General features: G+C 33.8%; 1 protein-coding gene across 2 annotated transcripts in view; it reads left to right on the top strand.

Moving 5' to 3' along the window:
- The window catches only part of Cfap47 (cilia and flagella associated protein 47), a 220,494-nt gene extending 201,065 nt beyond the window's left edge, over positions 1-19,429 (top strand). For both annotated transcript variants that reach the window (XM_034485406.2, XM_076919144.1), the window contains 4 exons: positions 7,296-7,467; positions 8,017-8,178; positions 14,351-14,519; positions 19,203-19,429. In XM_034485406.2, the coding sequence (XP_034341297.1) occupies positions 7,296-7,467; positions 8,017-8,178; positions 14,351-14,519; positions 19,203-19,415 (716 nt within the window). In that variant the 3' untranslated portion in view covers positions 19,416-19,429. The remainder of the gene's footprint in view (positions 1-7,295; positions 7,468-8,016; positions 8,179-14,350; positions 14,520-19,202) is intronic.
- The last annotated feature ends 5,763 nt before the right edge of the window (positions 19,430-25,192 follow it).

Below are 25,192 nucleotides of genomic sequence, written 5' to 3'. Positions count from 1 at the left end.
GTAATACTTAAATTAATTTTAAATGATAAATTGTACTCCACATATTTTATTTGTGATTCATATTTTCTATACAAATTAAGATAATTGGCATGTGTTTTAAATTAAGCATTCTAGATTTCAAAATCCAAAATCTGAAGCCAAAATGATTTCACACCTAACCTCCTATGACAAATTGTAATCATAGCAAAAATACATAATCAACAGGTAGAAAATGAAGGCTATGAACAAACTATATATATGATGAGGGATTAAGCTCCAAAATATAAAAGGAATGCCTAAATCTATTCAAAGTATTTAATAACCTAATTGAAAAATAGGCTAAAGAATATGAGTAAACTTTTCTCCAGAAAAGATACCAAAATAGTTAATACCATATAAAAATGTATCCACTGCTACTTATTGTCCCTGCCCATGCTGCTCCACACTGTCCCACATTTGGGTGCCAAGTGCTCTGGTCCGCGGGTCAATCAACAGGGTCTAGCAAGAGAGAAAGTGGGGATGAAGGGGTAGACAGAAGGTCTGATCAAGTCTTCTTTACTAAAAGGAAATCCTGGGTATTTATACGCTTTACCACGTGCCTTGAAGCTCTGGACAAGCAGGGGAACACAGCTGAAGACACTTTACCATGTGCCCCTCGCAGCTGGGGGCACTAAACAATAAAACAAGATATGTGGGATAAACAAGATGTTTATCAGAGTGTGCTCAGCTGTTGTAGGCTATTGTAAACAGGTCTCTTGTCAGGGTATATGGCTCAAGATGGCTGCAAGAATGATAGCCACTTTCTGCTAGGAGTTGGCTCCCAACAAGTGATTATAAGGGAAGTACTGGCCAAATCTCAGAAAGGTATAGCATCACACTCAGCTCCCTGAACATTATTTTAAGAAGTGAGAATATGCAGAAACTTTAAACCTTTCATACTCTTGATAGAAAAACAAAAATAAATCAGCCATTCTAAATATTAGGATGGAGTAACCTCATAAAATTTGAAACAAGGCTGGCCTTTTGTTCTACAATTCCACTGAATGCAGTTCTAAAACAATTAAAATAAGAATCTCTATATCCATGTTCAGTAAAACATTATTCCCAATACTAAGACATAGATGGAAATCCAAATGTATACTGTAACTATAAAGATGAATTGGACAGTGAGTTGAGTCCATGAACTCATTAGGGTTTCATAGTGCCTTCCACAATAACTGAGTGCATTGGTAGCACATTAGCATTTGTAGACTCCCTAAATGTATAATCTACACATGAGAGAGGAGAACAAAGCCTCAATCTTGGATTCAAAAATTAAGATAGTGAATGGACATTTCTCTGCTCAAATTTCTTTCTTCTACTCAGACTTAATAATCAGACAATTTGTTTGATTCTCTGAATGCATATCATGATTGCAGTAAACAATAACTGAATGTAGTTTTTGTTCTAACATTTTAAATTCATTTGACTTAATATGCACATCTATGTAAACTTGATGGGAGAACTCCCCGTTTTCCCTTCCTCATGATATGTTTTATCCCCACTGAGCCTAATCAAGCAATAAATCATTATTACATGAAAATTCAAGGAACACTCTGATGTCTCCACTGACACCTTATACACACCTTTAAATTATTTTTACATTTTTATCATTCATATGTAATGCAACTTGTCTGCCAGAAATTATGCTCAGTTTCTAATTAACAAGACTTCTGTGACCAAGGGATTAAAAATACATTTCAATATTTGACTTATGCACTGATTAAGTAGTTAAGTAGTCTCAAATATTTAATTTTTATTAGTTTATATTAATATAAAAATATTAATTCTCATTATAGTACTTCCATATATGCGTAAGTTATACACAGTGATGTTTAACTCACCTATATTATTTAAACAGTTGGTATTATCTGCCTATCAAATACTTAGAATTCTGTACTATATTTTGTAATGCAGATTTTATACCTCACAGTTTACTCTTCATCTTGGCCATGCATTGTTTATGCTTCTTTGAAAATTAGTTTAATGACTTTCCAACTGGGGCAATTAATCTGAGACTGGTTTTACTGCATAACTACATAAGACTTGTGTATCTTTTGTTTCTTTCAAAACACTTCTTAAATTTTATGTATATGAGTGTTTTGCACACATGGATTTATGTCCACCATGTACATGTACAGTGCCCTACAGGGTACAGAAGCAGAACTTTAGTTAGTGGCTCACTTTCTGCAAACTCCCATAGATCCAGGTTAGTTTTCTCTATGGGGTATCCTGTGGGGTTTCCATCCCCTTCAGGCCTCTCAATCCTTCCCCCATCTCTTGCATAAGAGTCCTCAACCTCCATCCAATATGTGGCTATGAGTATCTGCATCTGTTTCAGTCAGATGAAGGGTGGAGCCTCTCAAGACAGTTATGCTAGACTCCTGTCTGCAAGCATAACAGAGTATCATTAATACTGCCAGAGACTGGTGCTTGTCTATGCAATGGGTCTCAAGTGAGCCAGTTATTGCTTGGCTATTCCTCCTCTCTGTGTGCCATCTCTGTCCCTGCCTTTCTATTAGACAAAAAAAATATGGTCAAAATTTTGTGGGTGGGTTGGTGTTCTTGTCCCTCCACTTGGTGTCCTGCTTGGCTACAGGAGGTGACCTCTTCAGATTCCATGTCCCTACTGTTAGACACCTTGGTTAAGGTGACCCTCTTTGACTCCTGGAGCCTGTGTCCCCCATCTTAAGTCTCTGGGACTTCCAAAAGATAACCCCCTACCCCGACATATGCAGATTTCCATTTATTCTCCTAGCTTTCTGGATTTGTATCTTGTCTCGCCCCACACTTGCCACTCCTCCCCTCTCACCCACTTCTATCCCATCCTCTGCCTCCTATGACTATTTTGTTCCCACGTATAAGTGTGATTCAACATCCTCACTTGAGCCTTCCTTCTTGTTTAATTTCTATAAGTGTTTCTGGAGATTCTATTTAGCTCTGTATTCCATTTTTAATTAAATTATTTTGGTTGGTAGAATAGATTTTTGCTGAGCTGTTTATATATTTTGGATATTAGCACTCTGACAGATGCAGGGTTACCAAAGATATTTTGTAAATCTGTTGGCTGTCATTTGTCCTTTTCCTTACATAAGCTTTTTAGTTTCATGAGGTCCCATTTATCAAGTGTTGATCTTAGAACTTGAGTCATTGGTGTTCTGCTCCAAAAAATTGTCGCCTGTACCAATGTGGTCAAGCCTATTTCCCACTTTCTATGAAATTTATTGTATCCAGCTTTATATTTATGTCTGTGATCCACTTAGACTTGACTTGTGTTCAGGGTAATAGATATGGATATGTTTGCCTTTTTCTACATGCAGACATCCACCTAAACCAGCACCATTTGATGAAGATGCTTTTTTCTTGCCACTGTAAGGTTTTGCCTTTATTTCTGGGTCTTCAACTCCATTGAGCAATTTGTCTGTTGTTAATACCATACCATTTTAAATCACTATTCCTGTGTAGTACAACTTAAGGTCAGAGAGGGTGACTCAGAGAAATTCTTATATTATTCAGGACAGTTTTGACTAAGGCTAACTAAGGTCTATGACTTAAACCAGATAGCTATAAGATATTGTAAACATGCAGTTTTGGTGGAAATTTACCAGCCTGGATAGGAATAAGTAGTCATAGGTCTTGTGGATAGTCTTGTGGATATTGAATAGATAGGGAGAAATTAAGCAGCCTCACTCTGTTTCTGATATTAGTAGAATTGCTTCAAGTTTCTCTCATTTAATTTGATGTTGGGTATTGGCTTGCTGAATATTGCTTTAATCATATTTAGATAATTGAATCTTTAGATATTTAGAATCCTTGAATCTCAGGTCTCTTCAAGACTTTTAACATGAAGGGGTATTGGATTTTGTCAAAGGCTTTTCAGCATCTCATGAGATGATCATGTGAATTTTTGATCACGTGACTTTTTTCTTTCAGTTTTTTTTTTGTTTAATGGATTACATTGATTGATTTTCGTATATTGAACCATCCCAGTATCCCTGAAATGTAATCTACTTGATCATGATAAATGATGTCTTTGATGTGATTATTGGATTCTGTTTTCGAGAATTTTATTGAGTATTTTTGTGTCAATGTTCATAAGCAAAATTGGTCTGAAGGTCTCTTTCTTTGTTGGTTCCTTGTATGGTTTAGTTATCAGAGTACCTCAGAGTAACTGTGGCTTCATAGAATGAATTAGGCAGTATTTCTACTGTTTCTGTTGTGTGGAATTGTTTGAAGAGTATTGGTATTAGCTCTTCTTTGAAGATCTGGTCAAATTCTGCAGTAAAGCCATCTAGCCATAGGCTTTTTTTTCTTTTGGTTGGGAGACTTTTAATGACTGCTTATATTTTTTAGGGGTTATGTGACTGTCCAGATAGTTTACCTGATTTTAATTTAACTTTGGTAATTGGTATCTGTCTAGAAAACTATCCATTTCTTTTAGATTTTTCCAGTTGCATGGAATTTAGGCATTTAAAGTGAGATCTAATGATTTTTTTTAACTTTCTCAGTGTCTGTAGTTAAGTCTCCCTTTTCATTTCTGATTTTGTTAATTTGCATGCTGTCTCTGTGCCTTTTAATTAGTTTGGCTAAGAGTTTGTCTTGTTGAGTTTGACTCTTTAGCAGTCTACTCTTGTATGTGCTTCCCTCTATTTGTTCTAGAAATTTCAAGTATGGTGTTAAGTCACTAGTATGAGACCTTTCACAGTTCTTTATGGAGGCATTTAGTGCTATGAATTTTCCTCTTATCACTATCTTCATTGTGCCCCACAAATTTGAGTATGTTTTGATTTCATTTTCATTGAATTCTAGAATGTCTTTAATTTCTTTTTATTTCTTCCATGAACAAGTAATCAGTTGAGTAAAAGTTGTCCAATTTCCAGGAGAATATGAGCTTTCTATTTTTTCTGTTGTTGAAGTACCTCCTTAATCCATGGTGATCTTATAGAATTCAAGGGTTATTTAAATCTTCTTGTATCTGTTAAGGCTTACTTTGTGCCCAGTTTTATGGTCAATTTTGGAGACGGTTCTGTGAATTGATGAGTAGAAGGTACATTCTTTTGTTTGGGGGTGAAAGATTATGTAGACATATTTTAAATCCATTTGGTTCATTGAATCTTTTAGTTTCATTTTTTCTCTTTTTAAATTCTGTTCCAATGACCTGTCCATTGGTGACAGTATGCTGTTAAAACACTCTACTATTATTGTATGGGGTTCAATGTGCGATTTGAAATTTAGTAAAGTTTCTCTTGCAAATGTGGGCGCCCTTGCATTTGTGGCATAGTTGTTCAGAACTGAGAAGTCATTTTGGTGGATTTTTACTGAAAGTATATTTTATTAGATATTAGAATGGGCACCCCAGCTTGTTTCTTGGGTCCATTTGCTTAGAAAACCATTTTCCAGCCCTGTATTTTGAGGTAGTATCTATCTTTGTTCCTTAAGTATGTTTCTTGTATGCAGCAAAATTATGGATCCTGTTTATGTATCCAGTCTGTTAGCCTGTGTATTTTTATTGGTGAGTTGAGTTCATCGATATTGAGAGATATTAATGTCCAGTGATTGTTTATTGCTGTTATTTTGAAGTTGGAGCTGTTACTGTGTATATGTGTTATTCTCTTCTAGTTTCCTTTTTACTATCTTCTTTAGGGCTGGATTAGTAGAAAGATATTGTTTAAATTTGGTTTTGCCATGGAGTATCCTGGTTTCTCTATCTATGGTGATTGAGACTTTTGCTCTGTATAGTCTGGGGCTGGCATCTGTGGTCTCTTAGGGTCTACAAGACATCTGTTCAGTGTGTTCTAGCTTTCTCTGTAATTCTAATAGACCTGCCTTTATATGTTACTTGTTCCTTTCCCTTGCATCTTTTAATATTCTTTCTTTTCTCTGTTCATTTAGTGTTTTGATTATTATGTGGATTTTGTTTTCTGGCCCAATCACTTTGGTGTTCTGTAAGCTTGTACATTTTTAGCCATCTCTTTCTTTAGTTTGGGAAAGTTTTCTTGTATGATTTTGTTGAAGATATTTTCTGGTTCTTTGTACTGGGAATATTCAGCTTCTTCTGTTGTTGTTGTTGTTGGTTGTTTTTTTTTTTTTGGACTTTTCATAGTGTCCCAAAATTTTTGGTTGATTTGACATTTGACATTTTTTTTTGACTGATAGATCAATTTTTTTTCTATTGTATCCTCTACACCTGAAATTCTTCCATCCCTTGTATTCCATTAGTGTGCTTATGCCTGTAGTTCCTGTTTTCTTTCCTAAGTTTTCCATCTTCTATTTTATTTTTAGATCTTTGAGCATTTTGTTCATTTCCTTCACCTGTTTGATTGCATTTTCAGATATTTCCTTAAGGGATTTGTTTCCTCTTTAAGGGCTTCTACCTGTTTAACTGTCTTTTCCTGTATTTAGTTAAGGGAATTTTTATATCCCCTTTAAGGGGGATGAGATGAGATTTAATGTCATAGTTTTGCTCTTCAGGTATGTTAGGACAGCCAGAGCTTGCTGTAGTAGGAAAGCTGGGTTCTGATGGCACTACATTGTTTTGGCTTCTGTTGCTTATGTTCTTGAGCTTGCCTTTTGACTTCTGGTTGTCTCTGGTGTTAACTGTACTGGATGTCCTGGGTTGGAGCAGGTTTATTGGAGGCAGGTGGAGCTGAGTGAACCAAGTTAGTGCATACCTTCTGGGAAGCAAATAGAGCTGTGTCCCAGGTTAAATAAGGCCTCCTGGGAGGCAGGCACCGTTGTGTGGTGGGGTGGGGAGTGCAGATTTGTGGCTGCAGGTGGGGTTGAGGACTACCAAGCATTTAAACCATTTCAATATTAAAACTTAAAATTTTTCTTCAGCAAAGTATAATAAATATTGAAAATTCTCTTAATCATTTTACATTTTGTTTCAGTTTTGTGTAAGCTTAATTAAAAGTTAAATCTTGAATATATTTATCCAGTATCCCACATGTTAATGTATTACTTTTTCTTAGTTAATATTGGATATCAATTTTTGTTTGGTTTTCTTATTCTATAAGTTTGATGTAAATAATTAAAGATGTTGAAAATTATATTTTATATTTTAACATTTATTCATGTATATTACTTTAATAAAATTATTAATAGTATTATATACCTTGTATATAATACTGATAAACTTTATGAAAATAATGGTAGATAAAATTTCCTTTTACTCTTCGTGTAAAAATATGTTCAGAAATGATGTTGACACATAAATTGTTGTTCTGTTTATGTATAATGAGCTAAACTGATACATACTTTTATTATCATTTTCCCAGTAACTCCTAAAAGACGTGAATTTGAGTATGAAATAGAGTTTGAATCTGAAGAAGAGAAGTCTGTCCTGGACTCCTCTGTAACTTTATATTTATTCAGAAAACATTTTGACGTAAAAAGTGAAATAATTTCATTGATTTTCAATGTGATATTTACACCAAGGAAACCATTCAGGTAAACATAATTCCCTTCTCTTCTAAATATATTCTAAGTATTGTTACTCTTTTAAATCAATGTGGTATTTTTTCTCCTTGTCAATATTTGGTTTACATTATTTCTTTGATTCTATGCAAAAACATTTGGAAGCATATCATCTCTAGCTAGTACGCTATGAAAAGAATTCTAATGAAGAAAAAAACAATAGTTCATTGAACCCAATTACCAGAATATACCTATAACTTAAAAGTACGCTGATAGCTTATGTTGGTTACCAAAAATGTACAGTCAATTTTGCAACAATTTTATATTTTCAGAGCTAACTACAGAGTACATAAGAAGACCCATAAAATAATTATCTCAAATAATATCATGAAATTATAAATTCTTAAATACAAAAGTATTCCAAAAATACAAATAATAGTCTAGATTTTTAAAAAATAAAAGCTCCCCCCTTATTGCTGAGCCATAGAGATAATTTCATTTTAACTTTAGATATTTAATTGATGTATTTAATCTCCTTCCTTTTTTTCCTGTTGTATATTTTCTAAAAACATTGTATTCAAGGGCTCATATCACGTTGAAAGTTGAGTGCATAACAGATGGAATCTGGAAGTTTCCTATAACATTGATTGCTACTGAGCCTGAAGTGGAGGATGTCATTAACATCCAAGGAATAGGATTATTCAAGACATCTGAAACGGAATTTCGACTGACAAGTCAGACAAGGTATTAACTATCAAGAAGATTTATGTAACTGGTCTTATGTATATAATTACTGTTGAAATGTAAATTGAAATTTAAGGTAAATAAGATGAAGAATTTCAAGGCTATTTAAGGATTTTTTGTTTGATTCCTGTGAAATCTGAAAAACTCCTTTATAAATTCAATTTTCATGTTTTTTTTTACTTGTAGGGTTTTTTTATTCATTACAAAATAAAAATCAATAAAATAGAAGAACCTGGAGGTCTACGAGTATCTATTAGATCCCATTAGTTGATGATAGTACTTACTCTTTTCACTTTTCTTACTAACTTGCTTTTCATTGGTTCTTCTTTTATTGATTTCAGGGCTTTGCAATTCTTTGCAAGTCCTGTACCACTAAGCTATACCCACATTCAGTTCTGTAAACTGACAGAAGTCTTGACTTTATTAGGTACAGTTGAAGATCTATCTTTTTATTTCATTTCTGTTTCTCCTGTATTTTTCTTCCTCTTTATTTATCCTGAAAATATATAAATTTCAAAGAAACTTTAAAGGACTTATAAAGATGGTAGTCTGTTATTCCTAGCCTTAACTACTCTCCATTCTTTAGCTTGTATTTCTTCATGATGTTATTAGCCACTTTTATCTTCCTTATTTTTGTCCAAAGAGTATTCCTTAGCAGTTCTTTAATGATAACCCTGCTGGTGAAATATTGTCATAACTTTGCTTGATATGAGTTTTATTTTTATTTTTCCATCAATAACAAAGGATAAATTTGCTGAATATAGAATTCATGGTTCAGAGGTCTTTTTCTTTCTGCACTACTATCTAGTTTTAGTGGTTTCTGAAAAGGAAATTGCTATTTGATGTGTTCCCCTAAGAGCAACATTTCATTTTTTCTCTAGTCTCTTGAAAGATGTTTTCTCCCACTTTAGCTTTCAGAAAACTGATTGTGAAGTATCGTGCCATGCAATGTCTGTTATATGTTGTTACTGTAAAGCCAAATTCCATGAGCAAAAGCAATGAGAAGTTCTTATTCAGTGTCTGGCATTTTAAGGATGTTTACTAAATATCCTCTGTAAGGAGAAAGATCTCCAAGTACTTTGGTTTCCTGGATAAGTCAAAAGAAAATCAGCTATTTCCATGGTAGTTATTAAACATGAATTTACCTTGAAATACCCTGGGAGGCAAAAAATAAACAAGGTGTACTTATTAGATTTCTAAAGAATACTAGCTGATATAATTATTTGCCATTTTTATTTTGGAATTTCATAACACCTTTTTTAACTACTGTATTATTCAGAAATAGTTTCATCTTACTTTTGGTCCCCAAAACAATGCTAACATGATTGTTTTTAAACTCTATTTGCTTATTTGGGGTTTTTTGAAATGGAGACTTGCTATGAAGTTCTAGCTGGCTTAGAACTTGCTATGTGAAGACTATGACAACCTTGAGCTTCAGTCATCTGCCTTTGTCAGCATCTTGATTGTTGAAAATACAGATATGAAGTATTATGCTAGACTTATTTTTTAAGTTACCATCCAGTATAATGGGATTCATTATGGCATTTTCATGTCTCTGTGTTGTTCTGCTTTGATCTACTTTGCACTTCTTCTCCAACACTTTAAAAAACATTGGAACATGAGTAATATAATTTTTAAAAATGATGTAAAAATAAGCTAGTTGTCTTTTGAGCTCCACAGTATATACTCTGTGACATATAAGCATGCACACACACAAACACAAATACATATACAGTACTTACAGAAGTGTATGCTTCTATAATACATAAAACTATTACATCAATATATTTAGACTTTGACTCATTATGAAATATTCAGTAAATTAACTATCTAGTTAAAATAGTGATGGCCATGATTAGAAATCTACTATTCCAGTAATTTAAACATTTCTTACTTACTAGCATGTTTAACATGCATATTTTTATAAGGTTTAATATAGTTCCTCTGCCATCAGGAAAAAAATATAATCATATCGTATTTTGGGGGTAGGTTGCTTATATTAATAACATATTTTGTTTACTAAGAAAGCTGTATGATGGGCTACAAAGAAATAACTTTTCATATTCCTCCATAACTAAATGACCTATGTAGCAAATGGACTCTTGACTATCTTTTGCAGTATTAAAATGCTTTAAATGATCTATATCACAAGTTCCATGTGTAAGTTCTGTAGAGATGAAATATAGGTTCTTTCTAAATATAAGAATGAGAACTTATGTTACAACTTCTAGGAATGTTCAACTATCTTTTCTTTATTTTAGTTGTTTGGAAATAATTCAGAGTTTCTAATAATCAGGTTGTTATCCCTTAAATTTTTACACATATTTATCATGTATATGTATTTGTGTTTGTGTGTGTGCATGCTTATATGTCACAGAGTATATACTGTGGAGCTCAAAAGACAACTAGCTTATTTTTTCCTTCCCATCATGTGAGTTCTAAGAATTAAATACAGGCTGTCAAGCTTTGGTGACAAGCAACCTTAGGCACTGAGGCACTTTGCCATCTCTATAATATAGTTATAATTAACCACTCTGTAATATCCTTTGCACTCATTCTAACAAAAAAAATATGAGCTAAATAATTTGAGTAGAAGATAACACAAGATCCCTCATTAGTTCACTTATGATTGTTAATAGATGCAATTAAATAATGCTGTCATTAGTTAAAGAGACAATTAAAAGAAACCTCAGAATTTTGTATGACACAAAAGAAAACTCTAGATGAATATCTCATCAGGATTAGTTTATTTTCATTAACCTACTTTGTCTCAATTTAATTAGAAACGTTTTTTACTTAATGCATTGGAGATAGAAACCAAGAATTGTATTTATTGTCACAAAGAGGGAGCAAGAGCATATTACTCTCTAGTGAATATCCAGTTTACATGAAATGCATTATTATTTCTTCTCACATTGTTTTGAGAAAAGTCCTAAATTTAGTCAACTATACAATTTTAATATTTTAAAGATATGTATATTTTAACATACTATTTTCTATGAAAAGGGGTCAAGATTCGATGCATAGTTTGTCTTCTCAAAGAAAGAAATTAGTTCAATTCTCACTTTCTTGGTTCCATTTAAAGAGTAATGTTTTTCCTTTCACCAGGCCTTTTGAGAAGAATGAGGCTACTTCCTTAAGTTGCCATTCAGTCTGTTTCTGTTGGTATCTTAATTTTTAAAATGTCTTGGAAAGTTTTTTTCTTCTACTTTTCTGACTCCTACCATGTAATAAAGGGCAGATGATTCCTTCTCTACCACGATTTTTGTGAATTCTTTTAATAATAAGGAAAGAGGTAGTAGCAATATGGTTTCCTTCAAAACCCATATTGAAAGACACCAAAAGGAAAACTATCTACTTAATTATAATCAAATAATTCTGAGTAGGATTTTAATATTACTGACAGCATTTTAAACATTTTGTTCAGAATCAGAATGCGTTTATCACTTTATCTATGGTAAAATATTGCATTGTATTTAAGAGAATTCTTAGGGAAAAAAGAGAAATATGAATAGATTTGCTTCAGTGGATTTCAGTAAGCATTTTTGTAGGATAAACGTGTTTATCAGAAGTTCTAGTACAACAAATAGTACTTGACAAATTTATTCAAACTGTGGAAAGGAAATAAGCTCTTGAACTTTCTTACTGAGTAAACTATATAGAATCACAAAGAAATCTAAAATCTCATGATTGTAGTTTCTAAAGTAGAGACTTCATTCTCTTTGAGGCCATCTTGAAAAAGTACCTAGAGAATGCATAGCCAGCCTGGGATACATAGTGAGACACTTAGAAAATGCTGACACATGAGGAAAATCTGATGAAATGGTTTTGTAAGCAGTTTTATCAATGGTTTCTTACTGACCCAGATGAATTGCTTTCAAATGCTCCAGATGGGGAGTGAAACATATTTTTAATATCTGTAAATACCTCTACAATTTGATGGCAATTTCCCCCCTGGAAAATCTTATAGATCTCTCTGCTTTAGTATCATTATTTATCTGAGAAACTATTTCAAGTTTTCTGAATACAATTATTGTTTGCCTAGAATGGGCTTCTGCATTCCTATAAGAAATATAGGGGAAAACATATTTCCCTACATACAGTTATCTAGTATGTTTATTGTGAAAGAAAAGAATGGAAAAGAATTTATTTCTAATAAATAGTAACACTATATCAAATATAGAATATGAATGTACTTAAATGATTTATTCTTGTTCAATGTAGTCTCTTTAGTCTGTTTTCCCTAAAACTACATTAACAGCAATACTAAATAAGTATTACATACCTGTTACCTATTTATATTATCTAAGATTGTTCAATGCTAATGGCACTAAAAATTTGTATCACTATCTAATTTACATAAATATGTACCTACACATGCATAAAACACACATATATTTATATTTTTTCAATATTTTATATTGAATTATAAGTTACCAGACTTGGCAGTCCTTAGTAAGTAGGGTGCCTCTTTAATTAACATGCCTCAGTTCTTCCCAACTACTTTCTAACCACATCCCAACAGAGAAATACTTTTTTATGTCCTTATTTCTCTCTTATGTCCTACAAACCTCTGATTTGGGCAATTCCAAATTGTAGTAGCATAATATACATGTTGAATATTTCAGAAATAATTTAAGTACTAAATCGCTTAGAAAACTACTAAAAAATTTTCTTCTTTTTGAAATGGAAACCTTACCTGGTTACAACAGATGGCCATTTGAAACTTCGTATCTCCCGCCACTAGGAGTCATCACTAGGATGACTTCATAGATTCCTATGAAAAAGAAGTAACATGCACACAGATATACACAAAATAAAATGTAATAAAAATCTATTTTTAAATGCTGATCACATACATTAGTGAACCAATCTGATGGATATAATCTCATTAGTAGTAATAGTCTGGTTAGATTTTCAATTTATCTGTTGTAGAGATTATGTATTTCTGGATACTTGTCCCTTTCTCCTGTTATCTCTTAGTCTGGGCTTATCATTATTCTAACTAATTTCTGATGAAAATTTTTATTTGTAAAGTTTCTCTTATAGTCTACCTTTCAATTTGGTTAGTTTAAACATCTTTCTTTTTAAGGTAATCTGACTATACTTCTGTTGACTTCGTTGAACTTTTCAACAAGCTAACTTATAATTTAATGTTTTTCATGTGTTTTTTTCATTTATATTTACCCTAACTTACATTTTTTATGATAACTCTGAATGAAATTTGTCTTTATATTTATTTGTTCTTATATATTTCTTCTATATTTTTTTGGAGATGTAACATAGTGTATGATTACTTGGTGGTGAGTTTTAAAAAGGAATAATACTGCTGATACTAGCTCTTCTTTGACAGGTAGCATTCATCTAACATGATATGTGATAGTGGAATTTTCTTCACAGGAAAGTTTTAAATCACTATGAAAATCATTTCTACTGACATATTGAAGCAGTCTATTAATAAGTTTTATTTTTCTAGGATTTTGTGGATTTTCTCCTTAATTTTCAACTCTTCTTAAATATAATTACATGTAATAGTCTATTGTATTTTTAATAGTTTCTGAGACATCTGTTATAGTGTTTATCTACTTCATTTTCTTACTTATTTTTAGTTTGTCACTTTTGTAAAAAAGTCTGTAGGATGGGAGTATAGCTCTCAGTTGACAGAAAGCTTGCCTAGCACACAGGAAACTCTAAGTTTGATTCCTAAAACTGCATAAACTTTGCACAGCATCACATTATTTTATTCTCAGCACTCTGAATGAACAAACAGTAGGATCACTGTGTAGGTGGCTCCGGATTCAATAAGCAAGCTTAGTATGAACACGGGAAGCAAGCCAGTAAGTAGGGTACCTCTGGCTCCCATCTCTGCTCCTAATTAAGATCCTGTCCTGACTTGCCTCAACAATGGGCAATGATTGCAATGTGTGTGCCAAATAATCCTGTCCTTTCTAAGTTATTTTGGTCATGATGTTTCATCAAAGCAACAGGAAAAAAAGTTAGGACATACACTATTTGATAATTTTTAAAATGCCACCTCACATATTTTTGTAAACATTCAGTATTACTTTTGAATTATAGGATTATTGAAGCAGGATTTATGTTATAGTCATCTTTTTCTTACAAATTCACTGACATGACCAATTTGATAGATTATATTCATTATTTTTTCTAGGTTTTATGAGCCATTTGTGGCCCATTTTCTGCCAGGAAGTGATCGAGAGTTTTTTGTAAAACCTAATTCTGGAGAACTCCCTCCATTTTACACAAAAGGAATTCTCATCGTTGTAGGATTTAAACCACGAATGTACAGTAAGAAATATCAAGCAACACTTGTAATACAGGTAAGTTTTAGAACACACAGCTTTTAATTTTTAAAGCCAATAACTCAAGTATGGAATATAACAAAATACTTTGTTAAAACTAAAAGAAATTAAGGAATTACTTACATTCTATGTTTTAAATATGTGGAAGAGCATAAATATATAAATGATTTGCATAATCACAACGCTTTCTTTAAAAAAGTGTTCTTGCTCAAAAACTTTATATAGGTTTATAGTAAAGCTTGTGAAAATGTTAATTAAATCATATTGTCAAAATGTCAAAGTTAAATAGAAAGTAAACATTTTTTAATTAAAACAATGTATTGTAAGTTAGGCCATTTCTATATTAAGACTGATAAAGTTATTGTTTTATTAATAGTTAAAGTAAATACAGTTTTGAAAATTTACCTACTAAGAGAAGTGTCTTTATAGAATTTTGTACATACTTTAAAGTGAGAAATTTTGGGCTAAATACTACTTCTAAATTATTTGAACTTATACTATTACTAAAGTTTACTTTCAGTAGTAGTATAAACACAAAATTTGGGTTGTCATACTACAGCCTTACAGCTCCTACTGCCAAAGACTTTTAAACCAAACAACAATTAAGAACTGCCACTAGTGGAAAAATTGTCATTATATTAATGAATATTAAAAATGAAAATTTAAATCTTTTCTCTTAAGGTCAATAGCTATATGTTTTCAACCCCATCAGAAATCCAGAATGACTGAGTTAACTATAATTGTGGGAAGCACAAATCATAGTTTCTAAAACTTAGCCAATTTATAGAGACCTCTGAACACCTGGACACTCCCTCTACTTCAAATCGTTGGAGCATCTGTTCTTCTGCCTTCTGGCCCAGGATCATCTGACAGACCTTAGTGCTGCAGAATTATTAAGGGCTGATTACTCTGTCTAGGCAGATATAATCAGTCGACTAGATTTGAGTGTATGGTCGTCAGCTGACATTCATCCTAAAGCCAGGTTCAGAACTAAATGTTTTAGTTAGAATAGATGACAGAGGAGCTGGTTAGTCAACAAAAGGACGGACTGGGTATTAGGACTATCCTGTACCTCACTGGTACAAATTGGCATAATTATGCTCTAATTGTATTTTGAGAGAAAAGTTTCATTTTAACAGGAAGGGTGATATGTAGGAGGAGATAAGGTAGGAGGAGTACTGAGAGGAAGAAAATGAGTAAGAAGAGGAGAAGAAGATGGAGAGGAGAAGCTAGGTGATGAAAGAGAGAAAGAAGGGGGGGACAGGGAGGCAGATATTCATGTATCTCCACCAGTCAAAGATAGTTGTTATATCTAGGTCGGTCAGTGGGTTACACCTCTGATTGAACAATTCCAAACTTATAAAGCCTATAATTAACATTATTTTAAAAAATGTATAAATGCAAAAAGGAAAAGGGAGCATGGGAAGGGGTTTCCTAAGGGGGGTGGGGGGAATGGGGATAGGGGATGCCATCTGAAGTATAAATAAAATATCTAATAAAAAATTTAAAAAAAAAACAAAAAAATGATAATTTAGTTATTGTTCTTTTTCATTGTTCGAGGATTTTACAGAGCTGAGGACATCAGAAGCCTCTTTTGCCTTGTTATATATTTCTTATTGATATATTAACAAAATCTTATTTGGGAGACAAATTGACATTGAAACATTTTAAAGTTGTTTTTTTTATTTTGCCAGAAGTTCTGTGATGTATCTGTAATCTCAACATTCAGAAAGCAAAAGCTAGCCTGGGCAGCAGTGTAAGACTAAATTTTAAAAAGAAAAGAAGAAAAGGAAAATATTAGTTTGTTGATTTAATTTTTACTATGTATAACTCCAAATATGTGCAGAAATAGAATATGTACTTTCAGGTTATTTGTTATCCTGTTTGTAGATATATAAATACCTGGAAACCCAGCTTAAAACATTCATTTAGTGAATCTCTATTTTCAATCTTGAGAAATATGTGTAGAATTAACAAAAATTATAAATATAGTATATACAGTTTTGTGAAGACTGTATTTTCCTCCAATGATGACTTTCTAAAAAATGTATAACAAAATATCTAAACATGAAAATTCATGTTAGAGGCCTTATACTACATTTGCTATTTCTAATATATTACATTTATTCATTTGTGGGAGGAGACATGCAAATGCCATGGTGTGTGTGTTGAGTTTAGAGGACAATATACTAAATTCAGTACTTTTCTACCATTGTGTGAGTCCTAGAAATAGAACTCTCTATATAAATAGAATAATGCACTGTATAAACTTTTGAAATTGACATGTTATGGTAAGTATAGTTACCCTGGAGATTCATAAGTACCATTGCAGATATCAAATTACTGATCTTAAAAAAAATTACAGTTCATATATTCTGACTCCAAATCCCAGTTAATCTCAACAGCATCTATACTTACACTCATGTTACATTTTAAGACAGTTTAAAAATGCAACTCATGATCTAAATCAAAATTATCATTTGCACTATTATCATTTTAAATTATTTAAGTTAGGCAAGTTGTAATCAGTTACAACAATGTGATCTTTATTCTACTTCACTCAGTAAAGTAAATGACTTATAAGAATAGTTTTAATAAATCGTGCCTAGACATACATCAAAACTCATGTTCTCATGTGTTGTAATTTCATTCAACTAACTCATCTTTAGAATGATTAAACTAGTTATTTTCCAATTAGGAAACAAGGCAATAAGCATTAGCTTTGATAGAAGGAGGTTTACTTGTTCAATTTATTTTATAGAAAAATATGCTGTTCCAGGATAGTAGAAAATCTAAATAATTATCCAAAGTAACTATGAAAAAAGTCTTTATTTATAAAACAGTGAGTACTGGAGCTGGCAGATGACTCACTAGGTAAAGTATATGTTGTCCAAGCATGAAGACCTGAGTTCCAATCCCCAGTTTGTCCAGAATTAAGGCATAGTAGCACACACTTGTAGCCCCACTGTGAAAGGGAAAAGACAACCATATCACTGGAATTTCACGGCCATTCTGCCTAGTCTAATCAATGAACTCCAGATTCAGTGAGCAATACTGTCTCAACAAATAAGGTGGAACAGGATCAATCAAAGATGACATTGGATGCCAACCTCTGGCTTCCATGCACACACACACACACACACACACACAAGCATATGCACAGGTACCTGTACATACATGTGTATAACCACATAAACACATACTACACACACTCAAAACACCTTGATAATTATCAGAATTATGGAACATGGTACTTATGATGCTTTATTGTCATATTTAGATAAAAAATAATATATATACTAATATTTCTTACAAAATAAAATGTCATTATACATGTAGGTTTTTTATAACTGTAGACAACTGAATATAAGTATATATTATATATATATATAATATATAGAAACTTTAATATATTACTTCCAAAGAAATCTCATTAGCATGTAACAATAAGGACATTCTAAATCCTCTTTTGTATTTATTTCATTGTAGGCAGATCCTTAAATAAAACTTTAAATTCAAATGTCTTATTTGTTATAGTATACCAGGAAATAAGTACAGGGAAGGCAGACAGTATGTGAACTACAGAAGGAAAAGGAATCAATAAAATCATCCACCACAGTGAGAAACTGAAAATTAATCACATGAGCAATCTCATAATCTCATAATCTCATTAGCTTTGGTTGATTTCATTTCAAAACAGTGACATCATTAAAATATGAGAATGCCATCTATTCAAAATGCCTTTTTTAGTAAATAATACAGAGAAGTTCTATCGTTAATTGGCTTTTTAAATATCAATACTAGTTCCATAAGGTATTAATGATATGGGCCTATTAATATAATCCTGTCCATTGAGATGATTTAGTGAGTAAACATGCTTACTACTAAGACTGATGGAGAACTGCAATCAGTCCCTTCCTATAGCTCAACATGGTAATAGGAGAAAGCTGATTCTCATACATTGTACTCACACTTCCACACTTCCACATGCACACAACAGTACATGCGCACACATGAACACGCATGTGTGTGATGCATAGATACACACAGACATACTAAACAAATCAAGAATAGATGTAATAATTTATTCTATTTTTGAATAATGTTTTAATTATGCTTTTTAATGTTAGCCAATAATTTAATATTAGCCAGTTATTTTTTATTGGTTGTTTTATTTATTTATATTTCAAATATTATCCTCCTTCCTAGTTCTCCATCCACAAATCTCCTATTCCCTTCCCCTGTCTCTGAGGGTTTGATTATATTTTAAAAGAAAGATTGGTAGAAAATATATATCAGATTATATTGGCAAAATAGTTTTGAAAATATATAATTATTCATATTTATATTTAGTTTGTGGAAATTTAATCATAGGTAAAACTGCAAAGCTTAGTCTTTATTTTGTAAAATATAAATTTTTGTTATTAGCTTTATTTGGAAAAATGTCCTGAACAGCATCCTTAAAACATATGCAAACATACTGACTCAATCATTGTATAAATTATTGCAATCATTGAAATGTATGAAATCTAATTGTAACTTTTTTGTTATTTTTCAAGTCTTGAACATAAAAGGTTGGTAATACTACAAGCCTTTTCTATATCACATAAAATAAATACTATTAGTAATGATATATATTTCCCTATTTATTTTGGGTCTCTTGATATTTCTTATGTTATCTTTCCCTCTCTTAATTTCCAGACAGATGAAATATATTGGTTGTATGAAATAAATGGGTTACCTCCATCACCAAGGTCACTGGTACATGTAAAAGCCAAAATTGATGCTACTAACAAGATATATGAATTCATGCCACCAATTCAACGCAATTTTATTCGTGAAAATGCTAAACTTCGAAGCACAGGAGTATCTTCTACTGTTAAAGGTGCTCCTTTATTCAAAAAGCACAAATAAATTTTTTAAACATTTCTTGGTCTCAAATTCTATTGAATATTTTGTTTCTTATTTCAGTTTGGGGGAATAATCAATATGGTTTTTTGTTTGGGTTTTTAATGCTAGCGTTCTATAAACTTTTAATAGGATATAGTTAGTTTCTGGCTTGTATTTTAGTTTTAAAATGGACTTCAAGCACAAATGTTTCAATTTTCATGCTTTTAAAGTGCAAGACTGAGACATAATATTAATGATAATATTTTTAAAGTGTTGATATTAGATGTCAATTTCTTACACTAAAAAGATTAGTGACAAATTTTACATGTAACATGAAAGATTCTCTATTTTTCATAATTGATATTTATAAAAAGCATGTTATCTAATGATATTTTCTAATAATTTATTTTTATTCACTTTACATCATGGTCACAGGCCTCTCCTTCCTCTGCTCACAGTCCTACCTTACAAATCCTTCCCCATTGCCCACTCCTCTTCTCAGGGAATTGGGAGCCCCACTTCTGTACAACCCTACAATAGGACATCTAGTCCAAGCAGGACTAAGCACATCTTCTCCCACTGAGGCCCAACCATGGAGTCCGGGTAGAGAAAAGTGGATCCAATGGCAGGGAACAGACTGAGTTAGCCCCCACTCCCCTTGGTAGCTGTCTCACATAAACATCAAACTCATTTGCTAGAAATGTTTAGGGGACCTAGGTCCAGCCCCTCTGTGCCTCATGGTTGATGGCCCAAGGCTTTGGGACACTCATGACCCCAGATTAGTTGACTCTGTTGGTGGTCTTGTGATGTCTTTGACCCCTCTAACTTGCTCAATTCTATTCCCCACTGATAAAAAAGATTCTCCAAGCTCCACCAGATATTTGGTTGTGTATCTCTGCTTCCGCTGCCATCAGTTACTGGATGAAGCCTCTCAGGAGACAATTATACTAGGTTCCTGTCTGCAAGCATATCTTCATTAATAGTGCCATGGTTAGGCTCTCTCACATAGGATGGGTCTCAAGTTGGGGCAGTCATTGATAGGATGTTTCCTCAGTCTCTACTCCATCTTTATCTTTGTACAAGTTGTAGGCAGGACAAATTTTGGGTTGAAGGTTTTGTGAGTGGATTGATATCTACTTCCCATCCCTAGAATTCTTGCCTGGCTACAGGAGGTGATTTTTTGAGTTGGTGCACATATGTTAATATATATTATTTATACTTTTTATAATTTTGTATTTCATTCTTGAAAAATATAGGTATATCTATCCAGCCTCAATAAAACTTACTTAGATGGGTATCTGAGAAAGAATCCTTTGCCAAAAGCAATATATTGAAAACAGTCACTAGGAAGAATATAAAATAAACAATCTAGAACATTTTGAAAATATTTTGACACAAATGGCTATCTTTGTGCCAAACCATACCCAAAATTCTGTGAGTAATGGTGTGTAGTTATCCTTTCATTAAATAAGTTTTATACCTTCAAAATAAGGAGCTGTGTGTGACGTGTGGAACAAATGTAATATGCCTATCTTGTTTTAGTCATACCCAAGCACTAATTAAGATTAAGTTTTGCATATCAGTGGATGGAAAAATCAATATAAGACTATATGGTTGACAGAAATTGTAGCTGCCTGCAGCCACGATTAACCGGGATTTCCTGAGAGGAAGCCTGGGAATGGAGGGCAAGAGAAACGTGGGGCCAAGGCAAAGTATTCTGATCAAGGCCCGAAGTTTAATAATTTGCTTTCACATATAAAGATGAAGCCTCACCCCCCAGGGTCTCTTCAGCCCAGGGGCTAGGTGAGGAGATAGCAGTCCAGAAGGTGTCAAGGCTAGCTCAGCAGGCAGTCCATTCTTCTTAGCTCAGGTAGCAGTCTCCAGGGCCAGCAATGCAATGCTTCCTTCCTAGGTCCTACTGTTGTTTGGTCTGTTGTGGTAAATGGCTCACAGGCCTGCTCAGGCCTGGGGGAAGGGCACAAGAAATGATAAAGAATACACATTTAATTCACTATGAAAAACTTTTACTGGAATTTAGCACTATATATAGAGAGAGGGGGGAGGGAGAGAGTGAGGTAGAGGGGTCTCACTCTATAGCCATTACTGTTGCCTTGCATTCTTCTACATATAGACAACCAGTTAGTCCAGTACCATTTGCTGAAAATAATTTTCCATTTTATGGTTTTGGCTTTTTTTTTGTCAAAAATCAAGTGCCTGTAGGTGTGTGTGTGTTTATTTCTGGGTCTTTGATTAAATTCCATTGATCAACCTATCTGTTTCTATACCAATACCATGGAATATTTATTACTATTACTCTGAAGTATAATCAAGGAAAATGATTTGTCCAAAAGTTTTTTTTATTGTTCAAGATTGTTTTAGCTATCCTGGGGTTTTTTTGTTTGTTTGTTTGTTTTTCATATGAAGTTGAGGATTGTTCTTTAAGGATCTATAAAGAATTGTTTTGGAATTTTATTGGGAATGGCATTGACTCTGTATATTGCTTTTGGTAAGATGGACATTTTCACTATATTAATCCTACAGATTCATGAGCATGGGAGATCTTTCCATCTTCTGATAATCTTCCTCAATTTATTTCTTCAAGGACTTGAACTTCTTGTCATACATGTCTTTCAATTGCTTGGTAAGAGTTACATCAAGATATTTTATATTATTTGTGGCTAGTATGAAGGATATCGTCTCCTTTACTTTTTTCTCAGCTCACTATCATTTGTATAAAGGAGGGCTACTGATTTCTTTGAGTTAACTTTGATAAACCTGCTTATTAGCTATAGGAGTTCTCCATAGAAGTTTTGGCATCACTTATAAATATTATCATGGCATCTTCTAATAGGAATACTTTGATTTCTTCCTTTCCAATTTATATTGCCTTGATCTCCGTTAGTTGTCTTATTGCTGGCTAGAACATCAAGTACTTTATTGACGATAAAGGGAGAGAGTAAACAGCTTTGTCTTGTCCATGGTTTTAGTGAAAATGCTTTCAGTTTCTCTCCTTTTAATTTGATGTTAGCTATTGGCTTGCTATTTATTGACTTTATTGTGTTATGTACCTTGTATTGTTGATCTTTCCAACTTACCTCCATCTTTTTAATGTAATGGTGTGTTAAATTTTGTCAAAGGGTTTTCAGCATCTAATGAGATCATCATGTGGGTTTTTTTTCTTTCAGTTTTTGTATATGGTAGATTATGTTGATGGACTGTTATATATTGAAGTAGCCCTGCCCTCCTGGGCTAAAGCCTACTTGATTATGTTGGATAATATATTTCATGTGTTCCTGGATTTAGATTGCAATTATTTTATCAAGATTTTTTGCATCAATGTTCATAAGGGTCATTGGTCTGAAATTCCATTTTTTGTTGAGTCTTTGTGTAGTTTTGGTATCAGGGTAACTGTGGCCTCAGAATCAGTTTGGCAATGTTCTTTTTGTTTCTATTTTTTGGAATATTTTCAGGAATATTGGTGTAAGTTATTGTTTGAAAGTCTCAAAAAATTTGGAGCTAAAATAATCTGGCCCTGGGCTTTTTGTCGTTGCTTTTTTTGTTGTTGTTAGGAGACTTGTAATGACTGCTATTTCCTTAGGGTTTACAGGACTATTTAGATTATCTGATCTTGATTTAACATTGGTAATTGGTAATTGGATAGCACATCCTGGCAAGGACTTGGAGCAAGGAAAACACTTCTCCACTGCTAGTAGGAGTACAAACTTGTATGCCTTCGGAAATAAATTTTTGGTTTCTCAGGAAACTGGGAATAGTTATACCTCAAGTCCCAGCTTCTGGGAAACTTATTTAACTCTGTTCTTAGCCAGAAACTGGAAGCAACCTAGATGCCCCTAAACCAAAGAATGAATAAAGAAAATGTGGTGAACCTACACAATGGAATAATATTTGGGTATTAGAAACAAAGACATCGTGAATTTTGCAGGCAAATAGCTGGAACTTGAGAATGTCGTCCTGAATGAGGTAACCCAGACCCAAAAAGACATGCATAGTATGTTCTCACTTATAAATGGGTATTAGCCATAAAGTACATGATATACACTCTACATTCCACAGACTCAAAGAAGCTAAACGAGGTAAAGCCCAAGAAAAAATGCTTGAAACTCACTTAAAAGGGGAAATGAAGTAGTCATAGGAGATAGATGGAGGGAAGGAACTGGATAGGAGAGAAGACTGGGAAGGAAGAGAGGATTGAGGATGAGGTGTGGGGAGAGACAAGAGTAAGGGTCATTAGAATGAATGGAGTTGAGGATGGGGGGGGCATCTCCAAATGCCAGATACCTGGCAGGGTAGGGGCTTCCCAGGAATCAATGCAGGTAACAGCTGAGACCCACTACCTTGGGGATATGGAACCTGAAGAGGGCACTTCCTGTAGCCAGGCAGAAACCCCAGTGGATAAATAGGGATATCAACCCATACACAAAACTTTTAACCCAAAATGTATCCTGTCTACAAGAAATTCAGGGGCAGAGGATGGAGCAGAGCCTGAAGGAATGGTTAACCAATGACTGCCCCAACTTGAGACCTATCCCATGGGCAAGCACCAATCCCTGACACTATTAATAATACTCTGTTGTACATACAGACAGGAGACTATTATGACTGTCCTCTGAGAGGCTTCACCCAGCAGTAGACTGAAACATTGTGTAGAGCCTGTGTATTCCTATGCAAGAGTTAGGGGAAGAATTAAGGGTCTGGAAGGGGATAAGAACTCCACAGGAAGACCAACACAGTCAACTAACATGAACCGTTAGGGGCTATCAAAGACTAAACCACCAACCAAAGAGCATATAAGAGCTAGAACTACACACACTATACATATGTAGCAGATGTGCAGCTTGGTCTTCATGTGGATCCACCAACAACTGGATCAGAGGCTATCCCTAAAGCTGTTGACTGTCTGTTGAATATTCTCCCCAAAGTGGGCTGCCTTGTCTAGCCTCAGTGGGAGATGTGCTAGTCCTGCTGTTGGGGTATAGATACCTATGAGGGCAGCTTCCACCTGCTCAGAGGAAAAGGTGATGTGGGGAGGGACTCTGTGAGGGGTGACCAGGAGGGAGTAGCAATCAAGACATAAAGTTAATTAATTAATTAACTAATTAATAAAGAAATAAGACCTAAATATTATTTCAATTTCTTCACTATCTGTGATTATGTCTCCCATTTCATTTCTGATTTTGTTAATTTGGATACTGTGTGTCAGCCTTTTAGTTAGTTTGGCTAAGGATTTGTCTATCTTGTTAATTTTTTCAAAGAACCAGCTCTTGGTTTTGTTGGGTTGTAATGTGTATGGGACCTGTTGTGTTGATGTGTGGGTCCCGCCTCTATCTCGCCAGTGGCTAGGGCCTCTCATGGAGACAGAGGCATGGGAATTTAACTGTGTTCACTCCACACTGGCTCCGGGCAGACATTGAGGCAGACACTGGCTCCAGGCAGACATTGAGGCTATGAGAAGCCTCAGAAGTCCACTTAAGGGTGGGGAGCACAGTCTGAGGTCCAGTGGGGATGAGAGTTCTTGGTGGCTCACTTGGCTGGGTCACGGCCGGCTTGGCTTGCTTGCTTGGGTTGGTGGTCTCTGTGGCTAAGAACATAGAGAGATTGTCAGCGGGAGACTAGGCAGCTTGAAAACCTTCTCTACTGTTCCCCACAGCGGGTCCCAAAGAAGAGAAATACAGTCTTAAGATATTTATTGTCATGGCAGAAAATTGTTGAAATCTATACCCTGTTACTTTCAGGGCAGGCCTAAAATTAAATACCTTTTGCAAGGAGGAGGGGCTGAAAAG

The sequence above is a fragment of the Arvicanthis niloticus genome, chromosome X (assembly GCF_011762505.2).
Source record: "Arvicanthis niloticus isolate mArvNil1 chromosome X, mArvNil1.pat.X, whole genome shotgun sequence".
Classification (NCBI taxonomy): Eukaryota; Metazoa; Chordata; class Mammalia; order Rodentia; family Muridae; genus Arvicanthis; species Arvicanthis niloticus.
Note: the sequence above shows the minus strand (reverse complement) of the source record. Positions and strands in the feature narration are given on the sequence as shown.